Here is a 26,705-nt window from a genome sequence, read left to right on the forward strand (position 1 = left end):
AGTCACCCGTGACGCGTCAACGCGCCGAGGCACGCCTCTCAAACCCGGAAGCGAAGTCAAAACAAATCGCGGACCTGTCACATGGTCCGATACTTACAACGTGTTTACTTTTTTTTTTTGTTATGTGCATTATATGAGATATCAAATTTGTTTTGTATAGTCTGTAACTGAGGGCAGTTTCATTCAATGATTCACCTTTTTACTTTCGGCGATTAGGAAAGTTTGCAGGGGCAAGTGTCACAGTCCCTCCTGGGTCACAGTCCCTCCTGTGTCGCCACGCCAGCGTCTAAAAAACCCGCCGATCACCACGACCGACTCCCCGCAGGGATCCGTCGGCGTGGAAAACGACAAGGCGTCGCTGTGGGAGGCGACGTTTCGTTCATCATTTGGACCGACAGCGGCTATGCCTGTCACCATGGCGAGGCCTGGCGTGCAGCCCACCGGAGGCGGGGAGTCGACACAACACCGCCCGTTGTGTGTGTCTGTCGACACATTAGGGTGAAGTTCACTCAGAGGTTGTGTGACCTCGGGTTGCGAAAGGAGCGCAGCGACGCTCTTTCCCTAAGCCGTGGGACTCGCCACATGTTTTGGTTCGGCACCACTCCCAGCCTAAACTAGCGCAGAGATCCGAGGAACAGGTTCGGTGAATGTCGTCTGGAGGACTTCCCACGGTGCATAGACTGACGAGCCCTTGACTTTATCAGCCACCCTCATCACCCAAACTAAGCCCCAATGCCAAGGAGCAGTGTAGCCCTGAGTTACCTTTATATTCGGGGGTGAGTAGTTGCCTCATAATTGTAGATATAGTGGGCATGTTACAACTTCCTCGTTACAACGCGTACAACGTCTTTCCAGACCCTCCCCTTTTGTTTGTCGTGTGCTAATGTGTAGTATGCACAGACACAACATTGTTTGCATGAACTTTAAAACTACCGCAACGGTTCCCGGGCTACACGCATGTACTACTGCCTGCGTGTGCGCCAAGACGGTGTCTCTCATTCCTTCCGCCAGTTCACCAGGGAGACGAAGACAATCTGAACCGTCCGACAGCGGCGGTACCCGTAGGAGGAGCACGCCGCTATGGAGCAGATGTACTTCTCGGTGGCGGACTACGTGATATTCGCCCTCCTGCTGTTGGCCTCTATGGCGATCGGGGTCTACTACGCCCTGTCGGGGGGCCGTCAGCGCACCACGCAGGAGTTCCTGCTGGCGGACCGCAGCATGGCCGCGATGCCCGTCTCCCTCTCCCTCATCGCGTCCTTCCAGTCGGCCGTGGCGATCGTGGGCATCCCGGCGGAGGTGTACGCCCACGGCACCCAGTTCTGGTTCATCGGCTGCGCCTACGCCCTGGGCCTGCTCATCCCGGCCCATGTGTTCGTTCCCGTGTTCTACCGACTGCGTCTGTCCAGCGCTTATGAGGTGTGTGTGTGTGTGTGTGTGTGTGTGTGTGTGTGTGTGTGTGTGTGTGTGTGTGTGTGTGTGTGTGTGTGTGTGTGTGTGTGTGAACAGACAAAACACAGTTGTTGTTATGTAGTTATATAAAGTTATGTAAAATGCCGATGTAAACAGAACATTTGATGTCTTTCCTCTCTGCTCCTCAGTACCTAGAGCGTCGCTTCAACAAGGCCGTGCGCATCTGTGGAACGCTGACCTTCATCTTCCAGACGGTAGTGCATCACGCATACACACGCACGTACATACAAGCACGCGCGCACACACATACACACGTACATACCGGCAAGCACACATACACATTCACGTACAAGCACAAGAGAAGTCCACATACTTTGGTTAAAGAAATGCTGAAGATGTTTTCTTTTCAAAGGGCCTTTTGATTCTCTTGGATATGAAGGTAACGTGATGATATCGATAGAGACATCAACTGATCAGCAGATAGTGATCCAGGCCGACAATACCTTGAGGGGTTTAAAACAGAGCATTTCCAAACTCAACCTTTCCCTGCATGTCCAGACGTCCCAACAAATGCCTTTGTTTTGTTGTTCAGGTGATCTACATGGGGGTCTGTATATATACGCCAGCGTTTGCGCTCAATAAAGGTAGGAGATCTCAATATGTGGCATTGCCTTGTAGCTTTACTGTTCTTAACAAGGATGTTATAAATATTTTCTGTCTCCCGCTGTCTGTCTCTTTTTGTCTCTCTCTCTCTCTCTCTCTCTCTCTCTCTCTCTCTGTGTCTCTCTCTCTGTGTCTCTCTCTCTCTCTCTCTCTCTCTCTCTCTCTCTCTCTCTCTCTCTCTCTCTCTCTCTCTCTCTCTCTCTCTCTCTCTCTCTCTCTCTCTCTCTCTATATGTCTCAGTAACTGGACTTCCACTCTGGGGAACGGTGTTGGCTACCGGACTCGTTTGCACGGCCTACACAACAATAGTAAGACCACGTCAACTACTTCTATTTATCCAAACAGTCTTTCCTCCACTGAACCATGGCTTTAATTCAGAGTGTATCAATTTTATTATTTCAAGTAAAAAATTGTAAATAAAAACCACACACACACACACACACACACACACACACACACACACACACACACACACACACACACACACACTCCCAGAGGAGGGGGGGGGTGGTCTTCCTGCTCACTGCTGTGTGTCTGTCTGTCCGCTCCGCGGGGACAGGGGGGGCTGAAGGCGGTGATCTGGACGGACGTGTTCCAGACGCTGGTGATGTTTGCGGGGCAGCTGGCCGTCATCGTGGTGGGCGTGCAGCAGGCGGGCGGCGCGAAGGCCGTCTGGGACCGTGTGTCCGAGGGGAACCGCATCTCCGGCCTGGAGTAGGTGGTCCGCTCGGGCGGGGGGGGGGGGGGGGGGGTCTGTCACTGGAGAGGGGCGAGCGACTCGCTTTAGTTCATTAAAGAGTAGAGATGTTCCAGTAACTTTTTTTTTTTTTTCTACGTCCCAAAACTGCGTTTCCTAGGGGTGTAACGATACACTAAAGTCACGGTTCGGTACGTACCTCGGTTTTTAAGTCACGGTTTGGTATGTTTTTCGGTACAGCAGTTTTTATTATTTTATTAAAATTTTGATTTTGATTTGATTTATTAAATTGTATCAAACAAATGAAAAGACATCAAATACAATTGAGGATAAAAACACAATAAAGTCCAGGACTTATTTCCATTGTGGTCCTCAACACAAAACATCAGGACAAGACAAGACACTAACAGAGTGTGTGATAATCAATAAAAAATTAATTCAAAAAGAAATTTTTGGTTCGAAAATGCGTATCGTTACACCCCTAGCGTTTCCCATTCCCACTTTCCACCTCTGACCGTTAACGAACGCAGCATCACAGCATCTCCTTTCACCCCGTCTTAACCTTCTCTCTCTCGTCGCCGTACCATTCCTAACACAGCCGTGTGTGCGTGACTCCGTCGTTCTCCTTCAGGCTGAACCCCGACCCCACGGAGAGACACACGTTCTGGACGCTGGCGGTGGGCGGGGTCTTCCTCATGCTGGCGCTGTACGGCGTGAACCAGGCCCAGGTGCAGCGCTACCTGAGCGCCCGCACAGAGACGGAGGCGGTCAGGTACCGCTCTCTGACCCGCTCACACACAGCAGCTCCACCCTAGAGGCTCTGTCTGTCTGTCTGTCTGTCTGTCTGTCTGTCTGTGGCCTATGATTCTGTCTCTCTCTCTCTGTGTGTCTGTCTCTCTGTCCTATGCTTCTGTCTCTCTGTGTGTCTGTCTGTCTGTGTCCTATGTTTCTGTCTCTCTCTGTCTCTGTGTGTCTGTCCTATGATTCTGTCTCTCTCTGTGTGTCTGTCTCTCTCTGTCCTATGATTCTGTCTCTCTCTCTGTCTCTGTGTGTCTGTCTGTCTGTGGCCTATGATTCTGTCTCTGTCTGTCTGTCTGTGGCCTATGATTCTGTCTCGGTCTCTCTGTGTGTCTGTCTCTCTCTGTCCTATGATATCTCTCTCTGTCTGTCTGTCTCTCTATCCTATGATTCTGTCTCTGTCTCTCTGTGTGTCTGTCTCTCTCGGTCCTATGATATCTCTCTCTCTCTCTCTGTCTGTCTGTCTCTCTGTCCTATGATTCTGTCTCTGTCTCTCTGTGTCTCTCTGTATCCTATGATTCTCTCTCTCTCTCTCTGTCTGTCTGTCTCTCTATCCTATGATTCTGTCTCTGTCTCTCTGTGTGTCTGTCTCTCTCGGTCCTATGATATCTCTCTCTCTCTCTCTGTCTGTCTGTCTCTCTGTCCTATGATTCTGTCTCTGTCTCTCTGTGTCTCTCTGTATCCTATGATTCTCTCTCTCTCTCTCTCTCTGTCTGTCTCTCTGTCCTATGATTCTGTCTCTGTCTCTCTGTGTCTCTCTGTATCCTATGATTCTCTCTCTCTCTCTCTATCTGTCTCTCTCTGTCCTATGATTCTGTCTCTCTAGCTGTGTTCGAAATCGTTCCCTATTCACTCACTCAAACATTGTATGTTCACTCAAATGTTGGGTATTTTATTGTCCACTATATAGTGAATGAAGTTAACCACTGAGAATTCGAACCCCACTACAAAATGGCGAGCACCCTATATAGTGCACTATATCCGTGATAGGGAACGATTTCGAACACAGCTCTCGTGTCTCCCAGGTCCTGCTACATAGTGATCCCGGCTCTGGAGGTGGCCCTGGCGCTGAGCTGCGTGATGGGCCTGGTCATGTTTGCATGCTACTGCGGAGAGGACCCCTCCCGGAGACTGGGCTCCCTGTCCGGGGACGCTGTGAGTGGGTTCACACCTCACCGGCCCTGGAATATTTAAATTGAGGGCATTCAGCAGAAGTACATTTGTCAGAAGAAAAGGAAACGTTAACTGAGAACCAATAACTAACTGTCTGCACAGTTAGGATGTTCATAGAAACAAGTGCCAAGCACTAACAACACATAAATGCAGTCCTTTTACTATTTATCATTAAGGAAGTTAAAATGTGTTTTTTGGGGGTATTTTCTGACTTGAAAATGGGGTCACGGACCAACCGAGGTTAGGAGGCTGTGCCTGAGACACGGCCACAACCACAGTAAACCAACCCAGTAACACCGTCGAGTGTGGACAGAGGATTAGAGCTCTGATCCCTCCTTGCACTTCTTGCCTGTCCGGTTTTCCCTACTGGGAATTAGGGGTGGGAATCTCTTGGCACCTCACGATTCGATTTGATTCCGATTCAGAGGTCAACGATTCGATTATAAAACGATTATCGATGCATCTCGATTCAACAATTTTTTTTTATGTACATTTCCATGCAGGATTTTCAAAAAAATATATATATACATCTGACTTTGCTACTCAGTTTGCTAATCACTTCCTACTTGTGTGATGATCAGTAAAGACAATCAACAGATGAATTACCTTATCTAATATTTTATATTAGATTAAGTCGGTTCTCTGCGCAGAGAAGGCAGAAAGGAGTTTTCTGTAGTGCTCTGCAGCAGGTGAACACATTTTATAATAAACCAAAAAAAAAAAACATTTTTTATTAAATTTGTTTCAGATTATTAATTAATAATCGAGACGGAATCGTTCTAGAGGGAATCGTTCTAGAGGGAATCGTTCTAGAGAGAATCGTGATGCATCGAAGAATCGATTATTTTTCCCACCCCTACTGGGAGTACTGCATCGTCACAGCCTCCTTCAAACACTAGGAGTTGGGGAAGGAATCCCCTTCCTAAATGCATTTAGGAGGACCACTATTAGAAGACCAAGACGTCTAACATGGCGACTCTCGTGCACATTTTTAATAGAAAGTCCTGGCCAACCGCTTTTATTCAATGTGATGCATTGTGACGCTATACATGTTAGCATTCTAAGTTTAGATAGGCCCGTGTTCTGTGTTTGTATCTATTTAAAAAATGTTGCTAACAGAGTTCAAAATCAAAGTTTGATATGTTGCAAATAGACTTGAATATGCTAGGGTGCTATGTGGCTAATAGACTTGAGTATGTTAGCATGCTATGTGGCTAATAGACTTGACCTGTAGTGTGCCCTGCTGTCCCCTGAACCCAGATGGTGCTGTTCTTCGTGATGGACATGCTGCAGGGCCTCCCTGGGCTGCCCGGCCTCTTCATCGCATGTCTGTTCAGCGCCGCTCTCAGGTTGGTCTGTCCGTCCAGTCCATCTGGCTTTAGCTGTCTCTGTCTGCCTCTCTGTCTCGGTCGGTCTCTCTGTCTCTCTGTCTCTCTGTCTCTGTCTCGGTCGGTCTGTGTCTCTGTCTCGGTCTGTTTCAGTCTGTCTCTGTCTCTATGTCAATATATATTGACATATTCCTGTTGATAGTACGATTCCAGTAAACAATGAGAGCGGTACTGGCCATCATTTTTCATTGGTAGAATATATTCTATGACCCTTCATTACATCCCCAACTTTATATATATATATATAAAGTTGCCATATTATGATTATGTGAGGTTTAATTATATAGACTCCGAGGTGTTGAAGGAATCAATGTTGATTTCCTGTGACTGGCGCGGTAACGGACGCTGCTGGTGTCCATGACGACGGCATCGTTCCACGTGTTTCACGTTGTGTCTCTCTCCCTCGCCTGCAGCTCCATCTCCTCAGCCTTCAACTCCCTGGCAACGGTCACCATGGAGGACCTCATTAAACCACACTTCCCAGCGATGACAGAGGCCAGAGCAACGCTCCTGTCTAAAGCCCTGGGTCGGTTACGGGCAAGCCCGCCTGAATAAATTCTTATTTGCGCTACAGGCAATAAAACCAAGGAACACAACTCAATGAGACAAATTCTTAATTTCTTCTGAGTATTTGTATGCTGTTATTTCCACTGAAATAACAGTATGACAATCTGAATCCCAGGGATGTTTGATATTTGACGGCAGGTACATCTTGACACATTAGAGAACACACCATCAAGGTTGGATGTAAGCTAAGCTAAACGTGTGTTTACATGGGTTTCCTACGTCTGGGGTTGTGTTGGATCAGAGTGTGTGTTGACGATTGGCCTGTGGTTATGTAGAAGCACTTCTACTGCGGTGGATGGTTGGGATTCACCTGTACGCACCCTATCATGGCAACGGTGCCAAGCAACGGTGCATCGGGGGCAGTTGAGCTAGTGCAGTCGCAGAAGCAGCCCCCACAGCCGCTGCCAAATGCACTTAAAAAACGAGAATGTTGAGAATCAACGATCAAAGCCGCTTTCGAACGAGTTCCAACCGGTCGTCTGTTGTCTGTTATTTCCCAACAACAGCCATGTCGTACGGCCTGCTGTGTCTGGCCATGGCGTACTTCACTCACCTGATGGGAGAGTCCGTCCTTCAGGTAAGTTCTGTAGACCCCAGGTGGAACCAGATGATGATGATGATGATGATGATGATGATGGTGGTGGTGAGGATGAAGATCTGACTCGTGTTTCTGAACCGTAGGTTGCGTTGAAGATCTTCGGCATCGTGGGTGGGCCGCTGCTGGGCGTGTTCTCCCTGGGGATGTTCTTCCCCTGGGCCAACTCCAAAGTGAGTGACCTGGACCCTGACCTGTCCGTCTCTTTGATTGGCCGGTCTGGAATGGGGCGTAATTCTAATGATTTAAAGAGGCAGCGTTCCATTCCATTTTTCGCGCAAGCCATTATGTCCGATCCGAGCAGAGAATTACATCTCAGTGAAGCTTTGGTGATTTGATTTGACAGCAACCCTTTGTGTGTAGGAATACATAAGATCAGTTCAGATATTCAATTAAAACATTCGGTTGAGAAATGCAGTCTCAAACATTAAACTTTCGTTGAAATTTGGCTTCATCATTCGGCTCAGACTTTCTGTTCAACCCTGTTCAGACATTCGGCCTCAATTACTGGCTGCTCCTCAGCAGCAGTTTTCTGTTTCCGAACACAACCGTGACCTCCGTCCCCCCCCCCCTTCCTCCAGGGGGCCCTCGTGGGCCTGGGGGCCGGCCTGGCCGCGGCCTTCTGGATTGGCGTCGGCAGCATCGTGACCCGCGGCGGCGGTAGCAGCGGTGGCGTCCTGCCCTCAAACTGTACCGTTGCCTGGCTGCTCTCAGGGAACGCCACCGTCTCACCCGCCAACGTGTCTGCCGTTCCCGCCATATTTTTCAACGTCAGCGCAACGCCCCCGATGCTGAGGTAAGGCCTGAGAATGCTTTTCTCCCCCGGTCCCTAACCTATAGTGAGTCCCACTGGGCCCTGAGGATTCTTTTCCTCCCCGGTCCCTAACGCTGCCCTGTGCTGTTCCCTGATAGGCCGACGGGGCTGAGGAGGTTCTACTCTGTGTCCTACATGTGGTACAGCGGACTCAGCTGTCTGGTGGTGGTGGTGGTCGGGCTGCTCGTCAGCTTTCTATCAGGTAGGAATGGATGACTGACTGACCACAGAGCCCATCCCTGACCCCCTCACAGACCCCCTCACAGACCCCCTCACAGACCCCCTCACTGACCCCATCCCTGACCCCATCCCTGACCCCATCCCTGACCCCATCCCTGACCCCATTCCAGGGCCCATCACAGAGCCCCTCAAAGACCCCATCACAGGGCCCACCAGTATTTACCAGGGTGCAGGTGGCAGACTGAGCCAGTGAAGACTGCTCCCTTGGCCTGCTCCATGACTGGAGCAGGCCCAGGATCAGTGCAGTGAGTGTTGAGTCCTACCTGGACTCTTCTGTGAAAGGCTCTATGGCCCCTTCAGCTGTAGCTCCTAGCGTCAGTAGGGGCCGTCTGGTTTAGGCCTGGCACCAGTAAAGACGCATTGATTGTAAATATACATCAATCATACTGGGGCCATGACAGACATGAATAAAAACAGACCTTTTGTTAAAATGACAGGCCAAGGAGGTTACATTTTCTATTCATTGACGGCCGGTGAACAGAGGAGGGAAAGCTGCCGCTTCCCGCTTCTTACTGCCCATGTTTCTTATTGGTCCATCCAAGGCCCAATGAAAGAGGAGGACGTGTTCCCGGGCACCGTGTACCCCCTGCTGGGGAAGCTGCTGTTCTTCTTGCCTGATCGCTACAAGAAGAAGCTGTGTTGTACGGGACAGAGCGTAAGTACCAACGCACCAACTGAACCGCGTCGCTTTAGACCAGCCGGTTACAACCGGTTACGGCTCACAGCCGCCAAGCAACGCTGTCCACTTTCGCCTCACCAGAGGATAATGCATGTCTCACATTTACATTTAGGGCGTTTAGCAGATGCTTTATCCAAAGCGACTTACGATAAGTAAATTTGTCAGAAGAAAGAGAAACAATATATCGCCGTCGGTACAGTGAGGATGTTCATAGAACCAAGTGCCAAGCACTAACAATTGTCAGGTTAACCCTTTCCCCGTCTACAACAAAGATAACTAGGATCAGATGCTACACAAAGCTAAGTACTATTTTTAAGTGGCAGGACGTACAACATACAATAAGTGTGTACATTAAGTGCCAGGACGTACAACATACAATAAGTAGGTGGGAGGGGCGGGGGGAGTAAGGGATGAGGCTATGCAGAGTCTAGGTCAGTGGTCATCAACCTTTTTAAGCCCAAGATCCCTGACCTCAGCCTTGGTAAAAGGAAAGATCTACCTATTCATACTTTGCACGTGACGTCACAACGACTGGCTGGCGGGCAAGAACTCCAGCAACGAAACCTAGTAACCTAATCAGGACGTCGCCAGTTTTACCACACGAACGGTCCTTAGGTTTCTCTCAGTCCAAATACCGCCATGATGGAAAGATTAGTTCAACGGGAGCATTTGTGCCAGGCATACACATGGCAAACTGACAAATTAGACTTTTTTTTTTTTAGACTATTTTTGTACGGAATCTCCCTGCTTCTGAAATGCGCGAACATCTCCGCCCAGCGCTCATTCCACTGTGCAGATTAAATCGGGCAGCCTTCTGTAACAGCAACTGTGCGATCATCCCTGCCCTCACACATTGTTGAAATCATATGCTGGATGCTTTAATCTTTCTATGTGTTTTTTAGTGAATGATCGGGCTATAATAAGACCACATTGGCTATGTAATCGCGGACAAAAGGGGACATTTCATAGTGGATGTTGGAATAGTAACATTCACCTTTGCTTTGATTATGAAGATATTCCTGTTTTTCACCTCCCATACGACAGCATTGTTAACCCAGCCGTAGGCTTTCAATTTTTGTGCGGTATAAGGTGATGGATTCTCTATGAGATAAATGTAAATATCTCCAAACTCCAAGTCTGGTAGAGTCTTTGCCAGCTTCAAAGCAATGAATACATCAGCGGGTGCTGTGTATGAATCACAAGTTCCAAGTATGTTCTCTTCGTATCTAATTTTAACATTTTGTGACATATGGTCTAAATAGTGGATTGATTTAAGTATCGGAAATCTACAAGGCTGCAATTCCCCTGGTTGGCCGTTGTTCGTCGCCATTTTGCCAGCGTTTGTTGCCCTCCATGTATCCATGGTAGTCACGTGACCGCAAAGTATGAATTGAAGCGTTGAGAGAAAAACACAGCCCAGAACGTGACATGACATGACTAAGCTACCAACACAAACAAAGAGGAGCTAGGAAAGCAAATTAACTATATGTTTAAGTTGTGAAGGGGCAAACGTGTGGCTACACACAGCACTACAAATGTCGAAAAAGATTGAAAAAGCAAAAAATATTTGTTGCACAGCTGAACGCTGTATCACATCATGAGCTGGCTGTTCTCAATTCACAACACGCATCCATCCAATCTACATCAGGCATTCTGACCAAAACTCATGCACTCCCCACCACAATTATTCCACTAATTACTCCACTATCGTCATCTCCACTTTACCCAACACTGTACGAATGCAAACCGTGGATAAGTCAGGCTACTTGGTGGCTATGGCTAACATCAATTGCAAGAGTTGAAACAGCCGACCACTTGAGTGCAAAAAAACACAAAACACCTCACCACAGCACCAGCAAATCTTAAGCAATAAATATTGCATCTTACCTTTCATTTATGTGGCAGTGGTCTGCAGATGCATCCCATGGTGTACCTGTAGAACTAAATGGATGTGGTAGGCTACACTGTAGCCTACCACATCCATTTAGTTCTACAGGTTATCGCTCTGATACTGTCCATGGTACTACCAACCTGCTCTGGTGCTTTTTACCTATGTATTCAGGCTAAAATGACTTGATTGTCTGATTCCTCATCATTGCATCCCAGCCAAAGAGTATTGGTATTAATACCTCATTCATTGTCCAAGCCAGGCTGGCAGCTCATACAAAAATAAGTAAGGGATAATGTATAGAACGCCGGTCATTATCGGGGAAATAAGCCTGGACACCGACACGAAGTGAAGGTGTCTTGCCCTGAAGGGGCTTGTTCTAGATAATGACCGGCGACGTTCTATACATTATCCCGCTTATTACACAGCTACTTGCCAAAACGAAATTACAATTACGAAAAAAACGAAAAAAAACGAATACAATTTATTTGTTATTACCAGCATTCGTAGTGTTGATCAGCAGAGAAATAGTCCGCCGTTGACGTTGCTTAGCAACCAAATATGCTGCGGTTGATAAGTTACCGGACTACTTGCGGAGTGATACGAGAGACGTGAATCGGAGCCACTTTCCTTGACAGCGGTCATTATATGCAACAGTCAATTATCGAAAAATAATTCACAGCTGGAAGTCGGGAAGGCCCATGCAAGTGAACAGCGCATTCCACAGCATTGAGAAGAGCCGTGTAATAATCCATAATAAGTAAACTCAATTTTTTTGTCTTTTTAAGTGGTGGGTACAAAATGAATCTTGACAAAAACTGGTGGGTACTCCAGCGTCCCCAGCGTAATTGACGCCTATGATACTTATTAATAATAATAATAATACATTTTACTTGCAGTGAGCAGATCATATGAAGTGCCATTGTTAACTGTTATGCTCAGTTCTGATTATATAATTATATATATTATATATTACTGTGGAAAGTAACTATTGCGATACTTTCAAGTACATTTTTAAATGCTCAAAATGTGTCAAATAATTTGGACCCCATCTCCACCCCTCTTTAACGGAACTCAAAATACATGTGCATGTTCATGTTCATGCACGGAAGCATGGAATGCATGGAAGCATGCAACGTTGAAGAGGTTTGAATTACTTGACTGTTACGACCCGGCTCGTGGGGAAGAGGGAAGCAACATGAACCAGAATGTTTTTGGTGAACTTGCAAGTTATTTATTTGCAGAACAAGAATAACAGGAAAAAGGGCGGGTAGATGCTTAAATCAAAGAAAGGAATATAACTTAAAGAGATCTCTTCAAAACGAGAGATAGCCACCAGCTGCTTCAAAATCAATGTAAACAAAATACTGACCAGTCATGGATAATCAAAAATACAAAATAAGCAGCACCCTCTAAAACCTAATGTGTCTAATAGAAAGTACCTACAGGTGTCTGGTTGGTGTCAGTTTTCCCCACAAAGTCCCTTGCCCAATTTCCTTACCACAGGTCTTCAAGTAATGCAACACAGGACACACACATGGTTTTACAGTTAACAATCCCTAAGGTAAACTTCTACAGACGTCAACAGGTTTACCACAGTAAGCACAATACACCCGAGGCGAGTTAATTCCGCCCTTGAATCGCAACTGAGGACAGCCTTTTAACCCCAGGGCTGGTCTGGAAGACGGTAGATGGTTGGAGGACCAATCAGCAGCAATCAGATCACCAGCTGGAACCAGGAAGTAGACAGGTTTTCGTGCCAGCCAATCCTCGGCAAGGGATCACCCATCCTGCTTTACATGACACCGCTGCACAACACATAGACACATAGACAAGACACAACCAGATAATGGTGGTGGCTGTAACATTGACACCGACGTGGAGAGGCACTTTTGTCCAGGGCATAATGTGCATTTCACGATTACAGTCATTCCAATAATTTCTTGGAGGGAAAAGTAATGGCTATACTTCCATTTAAAGAAGGCTACTTTTGGATTATTTTGGCTCGCCATTCCTGTTTCTCGTTGACTCACTTGTGTCATTGTGTGTGTGTGTCCGACTGCGTGCTTTTGAATGTGTAAACATCACCTGCCCAACTCTACCTCTGATTGGCTTACCGTGAAATGTTACTCTACCTCAGCCAATCGTCATCATTAATGTGATTGTCTCGTGCCCAATGAGAGAGAGAGAGAGAGAGAGAGAGAGAGAGAGAGAGAGAGAGAGAGAGAGAGAGAGAGAGAGAGAGAGAGAGAGAGAGAGAGAGAGAGAGAGAGAGAGAGAGAGAGAGAGAGAGAGAGAGAGAGAGAGAGAGAGAGAGAGAGAGAGAGAGAGAGAGAGAGAGAGAGAGAGAGAGAGAGAGAGAGAGAGAGAGAGAGATATGAACACTTCTTCTTCTTCTTTCCGGACTAGACGCACGCGGCGGACAGGAACGGAGACGCCTTCCGCCCGGACAAAGAAACCACCTTGGCAGAGGCCAAGGTGCTGCTCCGCTCCTCGGACCCTCCTCTGACGGAGCGCGAGACCTCAGTATGACCGCCAAGATGGGAGTGTGTGACCACGGTTTGACCTCCAAGATGGAGTGTGTGACCACGGTTTGACCTCCAAGATGGAGTGTGTGACCACGGTTTGACCTCCAAGATGGAGTGTGTGACCTCGGTTCGACCCGCAAGATGGGAGTGTGTGACCACGGTACGACCTCCAAGATGGGAGTGTGTGACCTCGGTTCGACCCGCAAGATGGGAGTGTGTGACCACGGTATGACCGCCAAGATGGGAGTGTGTGACCACGGTACGACCTCCAAGATGGGAGTGTGTGACCTCGGTTCGACCCGCAAGATGGGAGTGTGTGACCACGGTACGACCGCCAAGATGGGAGTGTGTGACCACGGTACGACCTCCAAGATGGGAGTGTGTGACCACGGTACGACCGCCAAGATGGGAGTGTGTGACCACGGTACGACCGCCAAGCGCTCCAGAACCACACATCACGGCACGACGGAGTAAAGGAGACGGTCTTGGCGGTCCTGATGTGTTCACCGGTAGTTGGATGTGCTATGGAAGTACTGGACAGTACCAGGGAGGAACTCAAAATGGGTTATTCCCACACCAGGGTAGCATCACTGATATCGAGATACCCAGTTTTGGGATGGCCAGACACACTCAAAAATTGTAATTTAATTTAAAATGTCATTTGAGTTTTTCGCTGCATTTCAGAAGGACTTCTTGTCTATATGATGAGTACTTCATAACGCACAATTACGATTGAGTTCCTCAATGTCAACTCATAGTGCCAAGTGAACGGCAGGACAAACAATCGCTGGAACTTGGAATTTTGGAGATGAGGATGATCGTCGTAGAGATGAATTGTGTATAGTTTTTCTTTTAATCAAAAATAAGTTAAATATGTGAAATATATATATATATATATATATATATATATATATATATTTTTTTTTTTGTCTATTGACTTTTGTATCCGTTTGTACCTTTTTACATGCTACCGCAAGACCGAAGGTTAAATGGATGCGTGCAAGGGGACAACACAGAATGTTGTGTTTTAGATTTTGAGATTAGATTGATATTAAACTGATGCAAATCAAGAGTCAACACAGCGGTGGGGTTGAATTATATTTTACATGTTAATATGCCGAAGCATTTCCTTCTTTTTTTGACGCTAAACTCTACAATTCTCAGGATGCTTGTTACGTTTCAGTTCCATTTTTTTTTTTATTGCAAATCATTTTGTTACTGTCACATCTAGTGAATCCCTACTGATTAATGGAGGTATTTGGTTAAGCTGTATTGAGTTTATATTTTTGCATTTATTTTTGTGCAGTGATGACCTGATGTTTACCTTTTGAAACAACAAGCAGAGTAAAGATTTCACTTCTACACCATACAACACAAGTAGAATTATTATTATTTTTTTCATGGGATACTGTACACAACCTAGTATGTTATGCTTACGGACATATCAGCATTATGTGGTGAACAGAGGGTGGTTAAGACTTGGAGGCTCAAACCTCTTCGACTTGACCCCCGCCTCCCCCAGAGAGGCTTTCATTACATCCAAATCTAATCTGGATGCAACAAGGAACATCTTACCAGCTGTACACAATGTGCTGTTCGTGTGGTGTCAGTGGATGTATGCAATAAACATTAATCTATTTAAGCTTTACAACACGTTAAACACGCAGTGTTGTTTTGGTATCGACCTCACACATTTCCAGAGGGGTATGTTAGTGGGGGTGATAAATGTTTACAACACGCCTGGTTAACCGGTTATGGTCAACGGTTTTACAAGAGCTGTAGTCATCATAGTCTGCTGTTGGGTCAGTCAGATTAACGCTGAACTATGAACTTCTAATGAGTGTTCACTTTAATTAAGGAATAAATGTTTGGAATTTTTTTTCAATGTCCACATCTGACAACTATCTATATATATATATATATATTAGTGCCTGGCACTGGCAAAAATAGGTATATAGCCTACCTTAATATCCCCTGAGAATATGCAGAACAAAATTGTTGTGCAGTTGACATTGAAGGAAAGTTTATTGCATTGATACGTTGCAGGTTTACAAACACTAGCTGAATGACCAGTTAAGACAATACGTTTTTTAGTTGCCCCAAGAAAAGCGTGTATCAAAATACACGCAGGTTAATGATGACGTAGAATTGCCTATAGGCCTACTACTGGGATTTGAACCCAGGATCTACTGTTAACTGGACCGGCACTTTAACCAATCAACTACTTTGATTAGGCCTACAACGCCAATTCCTTGAGAAACCGGCAAAATAGGCCTACGTCTGTTTTATTCTGAGGCTGTCATAAAGAAAGATTGGCATCAAAGCTATTGTGGGAGACTATTACACAATTTGTCATTTTAAGTCCTGGCAAATTATCTGAACCAATTATCTCAAAGTGATGCACTGGGCTTTTGTTCCCTCAAATAATTATATTTTTATTTTCTAACGACATTTGTTTTATGTTATTTAGTAGGAGACGTAAATGGCTCTGAAATGTGTATTAATTCACGTTTTTTCAAGTATTCAACTTTTATTTTCGTTTATTTGACAGGGACAATGCACTATATATAATTGAGCCAGATTATAGTGTTATGAATTTTAGTCCAGGGAAGGCCGCCGAGACAGGATCGCTTTTAACTCACTTTATTTGGTTAAGGTTATTGATCTATTGTCTATCGTCTATGAAACAAAAGGAGAGGGATCGTATATAACACGCGCGGAGCGTCTCTAAGCTTTACATCTAATCGATACGCCGCCCAAGAGATTCTGCCCTAAAATGGCGGAGCCCGAGTTAAATAAGAAGGTAGAGGTGGGCGTGTTCTGTGGCTTTAAAAGCCCGCCCCCTTTCATCTATGTATGATGATGTATGATGCCTGGTTGTGCAGCAGTCTTAAGGCTTATGTTATGTTTACTCAGTATTGTGGCTATGGGAGAATATTAGGGCTGAAATATGTTACAATAGCCACAAGGCTAATTTACATCTGTTGTCCCTGTCTCCTAACCATAACCCTAACTATTTGCAGCCAAACTAATTTTGCTGGATAAACAACAAAATAGGCCTATTGTGAATGAGTGGAAAAAAAAAAAGGGAAGTCACATTGCACTAACACCAGATAAACAGCTAGCTGCTGTTTTGCTAGTCAAATGCAGATGCAGCTGAATAGTAGGCCTATAAACACCGGCGCACATTTACAACACGCAGCTGAGCAAGAAGGAGAGGTACTCTTTGAATAGGTATGACTATCTATCTATCTATTGATTTTATAAATTGTATTTTGAAATGTTTATTCAAGTCTTTTTAAGTTGGGCCTTGCCCTATAGTCTGAACTCTTGATTTAGACCCGTTTAATTCTGAGGTGTCATGTATTTTATTTTACTGTATTTGATTAGGCCTATACAATCTCAAATAACCGGCTGTAGGTCCTGCTTGTACGGGAGTGCAATGAGGGTCTGTAGGCCTATAATATACGTACCTCTTTTTATTCTGGGACTGAGCTGTTTTCAGGTGAGACAGTCGTCTTAACGCAGAATTCAAATCTAAAATCATATTTAACAATCGAATGTAAAAGTAACTTTATTTAATTTCCCTTCTAACTTGAATCCCTTTTTAGGCATATGGAACAGGTAAATTGATTTGTGTTACTACATAGGCCCACGTTATGAACTTTTAAGTATATTACATGTATAAACCCGATGAGTCCTAATCTGGGTCTTGTTCCAGATAATTCCACGCTAGTGTATTACGCGGTGCTCACCATGGAGCCGAGCGCGCTCCTCAACATTACGGACGCGCTCAGCGACTTCGTACTGAACGGACCGCCATTCAATGTGACAGTCCGCGACATTGCGGTCACTACAAGTAGGCCTCCACTTTATTTTTGTAGTATCATCCGTAAAGCATTTTCCTGTGTTTTTCGGTGTGTTTTTATTAATCACAACTGACAATTGAATAACACTTTTATTTATATATTTTTAAGAGTGTACGGCCGAAACTCTGTGCTCTTGTCTGGCTGGGCACGTATGGAGCAGTGAGGTTTGTGAGAAGAACAGCACTTGTTGTAGTACCAACACCGAGTGTAGCCTTCCCAAAGGTGTCGATCCAATTTGCTATCCGGAGACCAGAGGTAGGCCAATGAATATAACGGAGTAAAGAATGTGGGTAATATCGCGTGGCTTTACTTCTCCAAATGAGGTTGGCCTACATGATTGTGCGCAATATCGCGACGACACACAGTCATTCACAGCATTCACGGTTGTTTGAACCATGGATAACAGCCTAAATAAACGGCACATTTTTTTTTTCTTTACAGTCACTATCTATGGGTCAATTTTTCTGAAAAATGTTATATATTACCACACATTGACAGACCCGACTTCTGAGAAGTTCAAACAACAAAGCGCTGATCTGATAAAGAAGGTAGGTTTTTCACGGATGCAAAGTAGGATTTAGTTGACTGGATTGAACCTCACGATTGAATTGATTTGGTATTGATCTTTTGGTAACACGTAATCTATAACAGATGCGTGTAGTGACTAGCTCTCTGTCGTCTGAAAAGTGTTTTTTTTTTTATCAGATGAAACCAGTTTACAATACCCTGCAGGGTTTCGATGGCATACAGATCACCGGGTTCAGGTAAAAAGAGTGAGTGGGAGAGAGAGAGAGAGGGCGAGTGAGAGACTTATATAATGTAAAGCATTTACATAAATAACGTGTATTATTATTTATTAAAGGCTAGGTGTACATGCATCCTTTGAGGTTTATGTCAACACCCGTATGAATACAGAGACCTTGGCGCAGAAAACCAAGGCAGCAGAAAAAGCAGTAAACGCCACCTTTATAGTGGAAACTGAAGGTAAACAACCGTAATACAGGTGTGAACAACCCGATAACGATCTTCTAACTCCAGTCAAACGACATTTGTGGTTTTTTTCGGGGGCCTTTGTGTATTCACGAAGGGCCCCGCCAATCAGTGTCTTTCAACATGTGGATGTCGAGCTGTAAGTTTACAACTTATTGCCTGGTGCTATTGGGGCAATGGCACCAACTGACTGGGTGCCCCAGGCATTTGCCTTCCTCGACTAATGGGAACACTGCCCCTGGGCATGTTAATTCTCAATATAATATTTGATATTAATGTGATTTATCTGTCCAGTGTTCATCACAGACAAATTTTTCAGAAATGACCTCATGTACGATTATTTCGACTTACATACTAGGCTACGTACTAACTTAGAGAGGATAATATCAACTGATCCTGCACAGGCCTTGTGGAGATAGTGGCCCCCGAGCAGCCGGTGATGCTGGGCAGCACGGTCAACATCACTTGCAATTCGTACGTAGACAAAGAGTCGGTCAAGGAGTGGAAACAGACCAGACCCAAAGAAGTCTCTTCGATCACCAACGGAACGGAGTCCAGAGTGACATCATACGGGAACAGAACAGACCTCACACTCTACGATACGTCCGGAATTTGGGCAGGTGTGTGTGTGTGTGTGTGTGTGTGTGTGTGTGTGTCATTTTTTACAGTTTCATCCGAATGATCCAAAAAAAAGAATGAACCTCAAACTTGCCATCAAAAGTAAAATGTGCAAAGAATTGATATAGTCATGAGTCTGACCAAATCGACAAAGTACATTCAGATATGCGGAGCGGATGTCATAGTACTGCACTGTACTGACGATGAAGCTGTTCCCTTGTTCCATTTTTCCAAGGCCTGATCACTTGTACCTTCAGCCCGGAATTGAAATCTGGCGTGAAGATACTTCACAGAGCCAGTTTCGAACTGGACGTCGCACTTCTGCCCCAAATCGACATCCTCAGTGTCCCCCAGTTCCCCCGATGTGAAGACGACTCCACATTGGTGGCGGTGGGGGTGAAATGTGAGATAAGGAACAGCACCGAACACTACGCCACAGATTGGATCGTGGTGGGGAATCGTTCAGAAGTGTTGATAGAAGCAAGCGCCGGTGAGCAAGGTTTTACGGTCTTTTGGCCACGATTGTTCAGTCTCCTTTCGCTGTTGTCTCGTGTGATACTCATTGGATCAGCAATTTTCACTCTTTGTCGTTTGTTGATCTTTTGATGATCTGCAGATCAAGACCCCAGGTCTTATGACCTCCAAACAGCCGTGGGGTGTTTACCAACGGATGAGCCGGCACACATACAATGTGTGTTCAAGAATAGGCTGGAACAAATGCGAAGGGCCTCAATTAAAATCAACGTCATAAAAGGTACGTCTCGGGTGTAACACCAAGTAGGCCTACAAGTTAAATTAAGTGGTAAACCTTTACAATAATTAATTAATAAATTAATAAACCGTTAATTAACATTAGTTAATGCGGTAATAAGCATTACCTCAAATGTACTCGCAGTTAATTAACAGTTATCTAATGGTCGAATAATAATGGATTAATGGTGTTCATGCTAACTAAGTTAACGATGTCCATGTTAACTAATTGATTAATTTAAACATAAATTGGAATATTGTTGCAATATTTATTCAGTGATTAATGATTAATGATTGCACTATAGCGGTGCCGTTGATGATGTTTTCCCTCAAATTGATTTCCGATAGAAAACAGTAAGTTCTGTAAAGCGGACGAGGATTGGCCGGACACGAAGGCCACCTTCTCTGCCAAGCTGCGATGTAAGGGGAGAGAGGGGTTGAGATGGAGGAAATGTAGCATCAGCGGAGATTGGGAGGAGGAGGAGTCACAGTGCGTGAACCGCGACCTCTTCAGCATCTCAGAAACCACTCTGGTAAGCGGCAGACATTTTTGTTTCATCACATAATAATCAGACAAAGTATTTGCAGAACAATGTGTGTCATTGCTTACCGACAATTGCCCAAAATGCCTCCCAGGTGATCAACAAAGGTCTCGGATCCATCTCCCTGAACGCCATGAAGGTGTTTTCTCGCCTTGCAAATGCTACTAACAACACGGGGAGCATCAGCAGTGTTTCTAATCTAAATACCTCTGTCAACATCCTCGACAACATGCAAAACTTAGAGACCACGTACAATGACTCCACATTAGATGTAAGTCACAACTCGCATTGTTGATCCCGTTGTGTTTGAATTTAAGGTGACATATATTATACTACCAGGTCTGAGTGTAATTAGCCGTTACAAGCCGTTTTGAAAATCTGCCTCTTCTGACATCACAAGTGGGCATGTCCACTTAGATGTACGCTGGATAGATCAGTCTACCAGCCTAACCAGTGGACTGAGGCAAACGTTGCTCATCTATCCGTCACACATCTTGGTTAACACGCCCACTTGTGATGTCAGAAGAGGCAGATTTTCAAAACGGCTTGTAACGGCTAATCACACACTGTTCAACACTGTCAATCGCTCGGTTGTGCCGTTGTGTCTCAATTTGAAATCTGTCTTACAGGACATCGTGAAGTCGTCCAGCAACATCCTCAACATTCCTTTGGAGGACGTTTGGAGGCGTACCGGAAACCCACAAACCAACATGTCGATAGCTGAATTGTACTTGGTGTCTGTTGGGAAGTTGATCGGGCAGACCAACATATCAAAGAAACATACCAGTGAGGCGTCAAATGTACAGATCAAGGCTTGCATCGACTTGGGCTGTGAGAACAAGGTCTTTAACGTCAGCGTTTCCGTCACAGGGCATCAAGGCGTTGTGAAAACGGCGGGTTTTAAAAATCTTGACAGATTCTTGCCGCCCATACTGCCCGACGCCGATCCCAACAGCATTGTGGTGACGTTGAATGTTGACGGCAATGAAGAGCGCGCGTCCGACAGCGGGGGAGTAGTCTTGCTCCTGTTCCAGCTGAACAGACCGCGACCACACAACCACGTAATGAGGTGCATCGCCATGGACGACGTACAAGGGAAGTGGTCGCTTGACCGGTGCACCTGGGGCGGTCCGAGCAAAGAAGGCGTCTGTACGTGCAAAGTCTCATCCGCGTTTGCCACCATCCTGTTAAGAAACGCTGTCAATCTGCCGGCGCTGCACGAGATCACCTACGTGGGTCTGGCCTTTTCCATCGCCTCCCTGGTCTCGTTCCTGGTGATCGAGTGCCTGGTCTGGAAAACCGTGACGAAGTCCGTCGGCTTGTACTTGCGCCATGTCACGCTAGTGAACATCTCCGTGTCACTCCTCGTGGGAGACTGCAGTCTCTTTGCGTCTGAATTCCCGGCGGTCGTTTCTGACTACTGGTGTAAGGTCTGCGTGGTTCTGCAGCATTTCTTCTTCCTGGCACAGTTCTGCTGGATGTTCTGCCTCAGCAGCCTTCTGCTCTACCAGACCATGGTTGTGTGGTCGGATCTGAGCAAAGGGTGGTACCAGAGCGTGTGCTACTCCACGGGCTATGGCGCCCCGTTTCTCATCGTGACCGCCACGTTTGTGTCCCACGATGGCGGGGCAGAGGGGTCGTACTATGACGCCAAGAGCTGTTGGCTGACACACCACGGCTTGCTCAAGGGCTCCTTCTATTCCTTCATCATACCGGTGGGCATCATCGTCTTCATCAACCTTTTCAGCATGGTCTTGGTGATCTTCAAGCTGTTGAACCCCGCCAAGGGAATAAGACCGGGAGGCGGGGAAAGCCACAGCGGCGGCTACGCCGCCATACGCATTCTCAGGTCCATCATCATCCTGACCCCCGTCTTCGGAGTGACCTGGATCTTCGGTTTTGCTAGTTTAGCCCTTGACCTGGCGGAAGGCGTGGCAGCGTCCGCTGTCTACTACATCTTCAGCGTCTGTAACTCTTTCCAGGTGGGAGCCCTCATATTTACATTTACATTGAGGGTGTTTAGCAGACACTTTTATCCAAAGCGACTTACAATTGATCAGAAGAAAGAGAAACAACAATATATCGCTGTCGGTACAGTAAGGATGTTCATAGAACCAAGTGCCAAGCGCTAACAATTGTTAGGGTAACCCTCTATACAACAAAGCTAGCTAGGATAAGATGCTAAGTACAATTTTTAAGTGCAAAGACATACAACATACAATCAGTGTGTACGTGAAGTGCTCAGATCCTGGTGAAACCTCGCTATATACTCCTGTCCCTTTATAACCGCTCTGTCTCCAATGCCTCCCCAGGGACTCTTCATCCTGCTGACCGCCAGTGTCGGAGAGAAAATGGTATTTATTTCATACGACTTTCTCTTGACCCGCAAATACTGCGATCACTAAATTGAGTCGCCGGTGAAAGGTCATTGAGGCGATCTGAAAGTGCAGCTTGAAAACAGCTTGGTTGCCTCTTTAAATACAACTCGTTCACTGTGGTATATTAAGAGATACAATGTGCGAGATTTTCGATTTCAACCAACCCCTCCAAACCCCGCACATCTTTGAAAAGCGCTATCACTTTTTGATATTGAACAGGAGATTTCTTTACAGTGAAACACAGATCCCAGTAGCCTTAGCATCTACATGACAGAATGTGTTTAACAGCATGTTTCTAACAAAAAGCGTTTCCACAATGTACCTTTAACTGTAAAATCGACCCCGTCGTTAACAGTTTTTTTATTTGACCCAGGTTCGAGACGCACTGATAAAACGTTTTTCCGCAACTGTGAGTTCAACACGGATCACTAACTACACTTGTATCATTAGCAGATGTGTTTTGGCAGTTGTGTTGACCCTTTGTCTCTAATCCCCCAGAGACGGCCTTCGTCCACTAAGGAGACCTCCGTGACCATGCAGACTTCAATGGAAGACTGACTCCTGCAACACCAGCCTGTCACCTGTTAAAGGTCCCATTTTAAACCACCAGGTGTGAATGTGATTAGCCGTTACAAGCCATTTTGAAAATCTGCCTCTTCTGACGTCGCAAGTGGGTGTGTCCACCTAGATGTATGACAGATAGATGAGAAACATTTGCGTTTACAGTCCACTGGGTAGCCTGGTAGACTGATCTATCCAGAACACATCTATGTGGACACGCCCACTTGGGCTGTCACTAAAACACACATTTTCAGAACAGCTTGTAATGGCTAATCACACTCACACTTGGTGAGTGTGATAACCCCCACTACCCATAAACCCAGATTTGTGGTACTGCACCCAAAGGTGACGCTATTGTAGAAAATCATCAATTAGGCTTATTTATCCTCACCAGATTGACCTGGACTCAAAATTCTTTCATCATATTAATCTCTAAAATCACATGCATCTTTTTCACCCTGGTCTTCTGCTCTAAAAATGTTTACTTCTCCCACAATTTCATAGAAAAGCCAAATGTCCACAGTCTCAGCCCATTTTTCTTATATGACCATTTTGTTGTATATATAATGTATAACTACCATACGACTATCATTAGGTGAATACCATTAACAGTGCAAATTTTCAGATCTGTACTATTTTAAGAAAGCCCTTAATTCTCTTGTGAAATGTGTGCTTCGAGTTTTCTTGATGTTGTATGCTTATCAATAGACATTTTAGTCATATTTATATTTCTTCCATTAGTGTTCTTGACTACTAATGTTTAATTTCCCCAGAATTTCAAAGATTTTTCAGGTATATGCTTTTAAGAAAGTCCTTAATTCACTTGAGAAATATGTGCTTGGAGTTTTCTTGATGTTGTGTGCTTATCAATAGACATTTTCACCATGTGAATGAGGCTACAGTTGAGGTTTGACAGTGGCTCAATGGGATAATGCCTTGTACTGGTAATTCTTAGGTTGAGATTTCAAATCCCGATCACAGCACGCTGAACATGACATTCGGCCATTGCTCTGCAGCCCACTCACCTGAAAGCCGAGGCACAGTATGGCATTAAGGGGAACATCTTTCCTTCTTAATATGTAATATTTATATATCTTCCATATATTAGTGTGTATTGACCTTTCACATCATTGACAAACATCATCCAAATAAAAATGTTGTTTCAGGACAAGTCTCTGTTTGTCTTTCACTTTAATTTTATCTTTCCTTTTATTGCCGGTTACTTTTTTAAATCCATTCCGTTCTCTTTTTGCCGATCTTCCCACTCTTCGTCCGTCTCGTCCAAAGAGAGGCCTCTCTGAACCGCCGACTGGCGGTAGACTTTGGACTCCACCTCCGCACTGCAACAACACACAGATCACATTTCGGCTTTATTTCCCAAGATGTTCTTGAATAAATGAAATATGTTAAAGTTACTTTAAAAGGCCCTATCCAACGGACGTCAGATTACGTTTTTCGAGCTGAGACATATTTGAATCCGTCAAAAACCAAAGCAAGCTTTCAACCACCGTGCTATGAGTGACAGTTGACTGTAATAGATTGATCAATGTAATTGGACAATTACATTTTTGGGCGCAAATATATAAAAAGATATCTACACATATTTAAAAAGAAAAATGTGTCTTTAGTTTTATTGAAGTAGGCCTAATTAACTGGGTAATCCAATTAGGATTACCCATAGAACGCACATTTTCCATTGTGTGGGTGGGCCCTTTAAATGTAGGCCTACTTAGGAGAAAAAAAAGTATCAATAACTCAAAGGCCTACATTTGAAGGAAGCGAACACAGTCCTCGTGTCCATACATTTCCGCCAGCCTGATTGGTCGGTCGCCGGAGACGTCCTGCTTGTCTACGGGGGCGTGGAGCGTGTGGAGCAGACGCAGCACGCCCAGGCGTCCCGCCTCGGCGGCGAAGTGCGCGGCGGTCCAGCCGTTATCCGTCCTCAGACACGGCCGTGCGCCGCTCTCCACTAGAAGCCTGACTATTTCCGTCTCTCCTGAATGCGGACGGGATTCAAACTAACGTGAAACACAGTTGGCATAGTATTGGCCAACCATGTGCGACGTAAAAACAACTTGAGAGCAAACGCAGGGAAATTAATTATTGACCTGCTCGGGCTCTCTGTATGCATACCTTTAGCCGCAGCCCAGTGGAGCGGCGTCTTGTGGTTCCAGTCGAGGTCTCTCTGGTTAGGGTCGCATTGGTTGTTCTTCAGTAATTCCTCGACCAGATCACAGTCCCCAGCCGCTGCGGCCTGGTGCAACTCTGTCATGGCTCAGGGTGAGCGTCGCCGGGCAACGCTCAACAAACGAACGACCCAGGAAATCAGTACATAGGATTGGTTCTGCTGCCATCTGGTGGTCTAATATCCTCATTGTTTTTTTTTCAGCGTCTTGATATCAAGAGACCTGAAAGCCTTTTATATACAATATATAATATGTAGATATATACATAGATATAGATCTACATCAATATATCCCTATATATTTTTTTAAACAAATTCAATATATAATTAAAAATAAGCCCTGAACTAAAAATGTTGCAGAATCTAAAAACCACAATTAAATTTTCTAAAAACCAACCATTATTTCTACTAAATCATTACAATGACAGTTCACATGAATGAACATTTGCTTCCTGGATATATACTGTTGTGTTAACATTTCATTGATTAAAAATGCGTTAGAACACGTCCATCTCGAAGACGGGTCCGTTCAGAATCAGCTGCTTATCGCAGGTCGACTGACTCGATTTCCTTCTCATACACTTACGTGTTTAATTTGCGTGTGTTTAGACAGATGGGCGCGCACACACACGCGCACCAAGCATCACCCGCATTCATTCATTCTATTAAATACTCACTCGCGGTAAAACTATGTTTTTTCCCACGATCAAATACTCATCAATCCTAAAAGTAATGGGCTTGTAGGCCTACACGATGTCTGGGTCAAGAACATATGCGTTTGCTGTACGGTGTTTGCAGATGCATTGATTTAAAAGTACAACTTACCGCTGTATCAGCTGTTCTTTCCCAAATAACTTTGTTTTGGAAGCCTGGAATATACTTTGCTCGAATGTATTATTGTTATTATTATTTTAACGGATGGCATAGCCTACTATACTTCATTCATGTTCATTCATGCAGGGAAAAAAAATGTTTCCACAATCCACACGCTATTTCTATGCAGTTTCACACGTATGAATAATCTTTGACATAATATTTAACATGCAAGTGTAGTGGTGCCTGGTTGCTGCGGGGGGAAATCAGCTTTGCGCCGGGTGCAAACTAGCAATGACACATGCGTCGGTGTAGAAAGTCAATTGCGCCGGGCGCAAGATAGGGCCCTTCTTCAGTTTGGCGCACATGGCTAATTTGCATACGCGCACAGGACTGTCGGAATGGGAACACGTCGGACTGGCAGCATACGGAGGCGCGATTACGGTCTGGCGGAGTTACATTTAAAAATCGCGTTCAAGTAAAAATAAATAAGAAAAGCGGAATCAATTTGTGGCGCTCGTTGTTCAATATTGGCCTATGTGTGGGAAACACTGGA

The 26,705-nt window shown here is 45.3% G+C and overlaps 3 protein-coding genes across 3 annotated transcripts; 2 read left to right on the top strand and 1 right to left on the bottom strand.

Annotated features, from left to right (window-relative positions):
* Nucleotides 1-459: 459 nt before the first annotated feature.
* Nucleotides 460-14,365, top strand: slc5a6b (solute carrier family 5 member 6). The gene is made up of 15 exons (XM_084482639.1): nt 460-1,419; nt 1,602-1,667; nt 2,006-2,057; nt 2,317-2,384; nt 2,636-2,790; nt 3,405-3,545; nt 4,597-4,726; nt 6,005-6,093; nt 6,546-6,658; nt 7,206-7,276; nt 7,381-7,467; nt 7,876-8,090; nt 8,207-8,310; nt 8,891-9,003; nt 13,325-14,365. Exons 1-15 carry the CDS (start codon nt 1,081-1,083, stop codon nt 13,445-13,447), a joined length of 1,866 nt encoding a protein of 621 aa, XP_084338765.1. The 5' UTR covers nt 460-1,080; the 3' UTR covers nt 13,448-14,365.
* A 2,520-nt stretch (nt 14,366-16,885) lies between these two features.
* adgrf3a (adhesion G protein-coupled receptor F3a) lies at nt 16,886-23,148 on the top strand (the record flags this gene model as incomplete). The annotated part of the gene is made up of 15 exons (XM_084482141.1): nt 16,886-16,948; nt 17,055-17,067; nt 17,165-17,302; nt 17,421-17,567; nt 17,754-17,860; nt 18,018-18,076; nt 18,175-18,296; nt 18,707-18,922; nt 19,156-19,410; nt 20,019-20,203; nt 20,307-20,483; nt 20,842-22,194; nt 22,525-22,566; nt 22,964-22,999; nt 23,089-23,148. The coding sequence occupies 15 exons, from the start codon at nt 16,886-16,888 to the stop codon at nt 23,146-23,148; spliced, it is 2,973 nt and encodes a 990-aa protein (XP_084338267.1).
* A 1,222-nt stretch (nt 23,149-24,370) lies between these two features.
* On the bottom strand, nt 24,371-25,423 carry ankrd66 (ankyrin repeat domain 66; the record flags this gene model as incomplete). The annotated part of the gene is made up of 3 exons (XM_084482142.1): nt 24,371-24,491; nt 24,919-25,147; nt 25,285-25,423. 3 exons carry the CDS (start codon nt 25,421-25,423, stop codon nt 24,371-24,373), a joined length of 489 nt encoding a protein of 162 aa, XP_084338268.1.
* Nucleotides 25,424-26,705: the final 1,282 nt, after the last annotated feature.

The sequence above is a fragment of the Micromesistius poutassou genome, assembly GCF_964030765.1.
Source record: "Micromesistius poutassou genome assembly, chromosome: 17".
Lineage (NCBI taxonomy): Eukaryota > Metazoa > Chordata > Actinopteri > Gadiformes > Gadidae > Micromesistius > Micromesistius poutassou.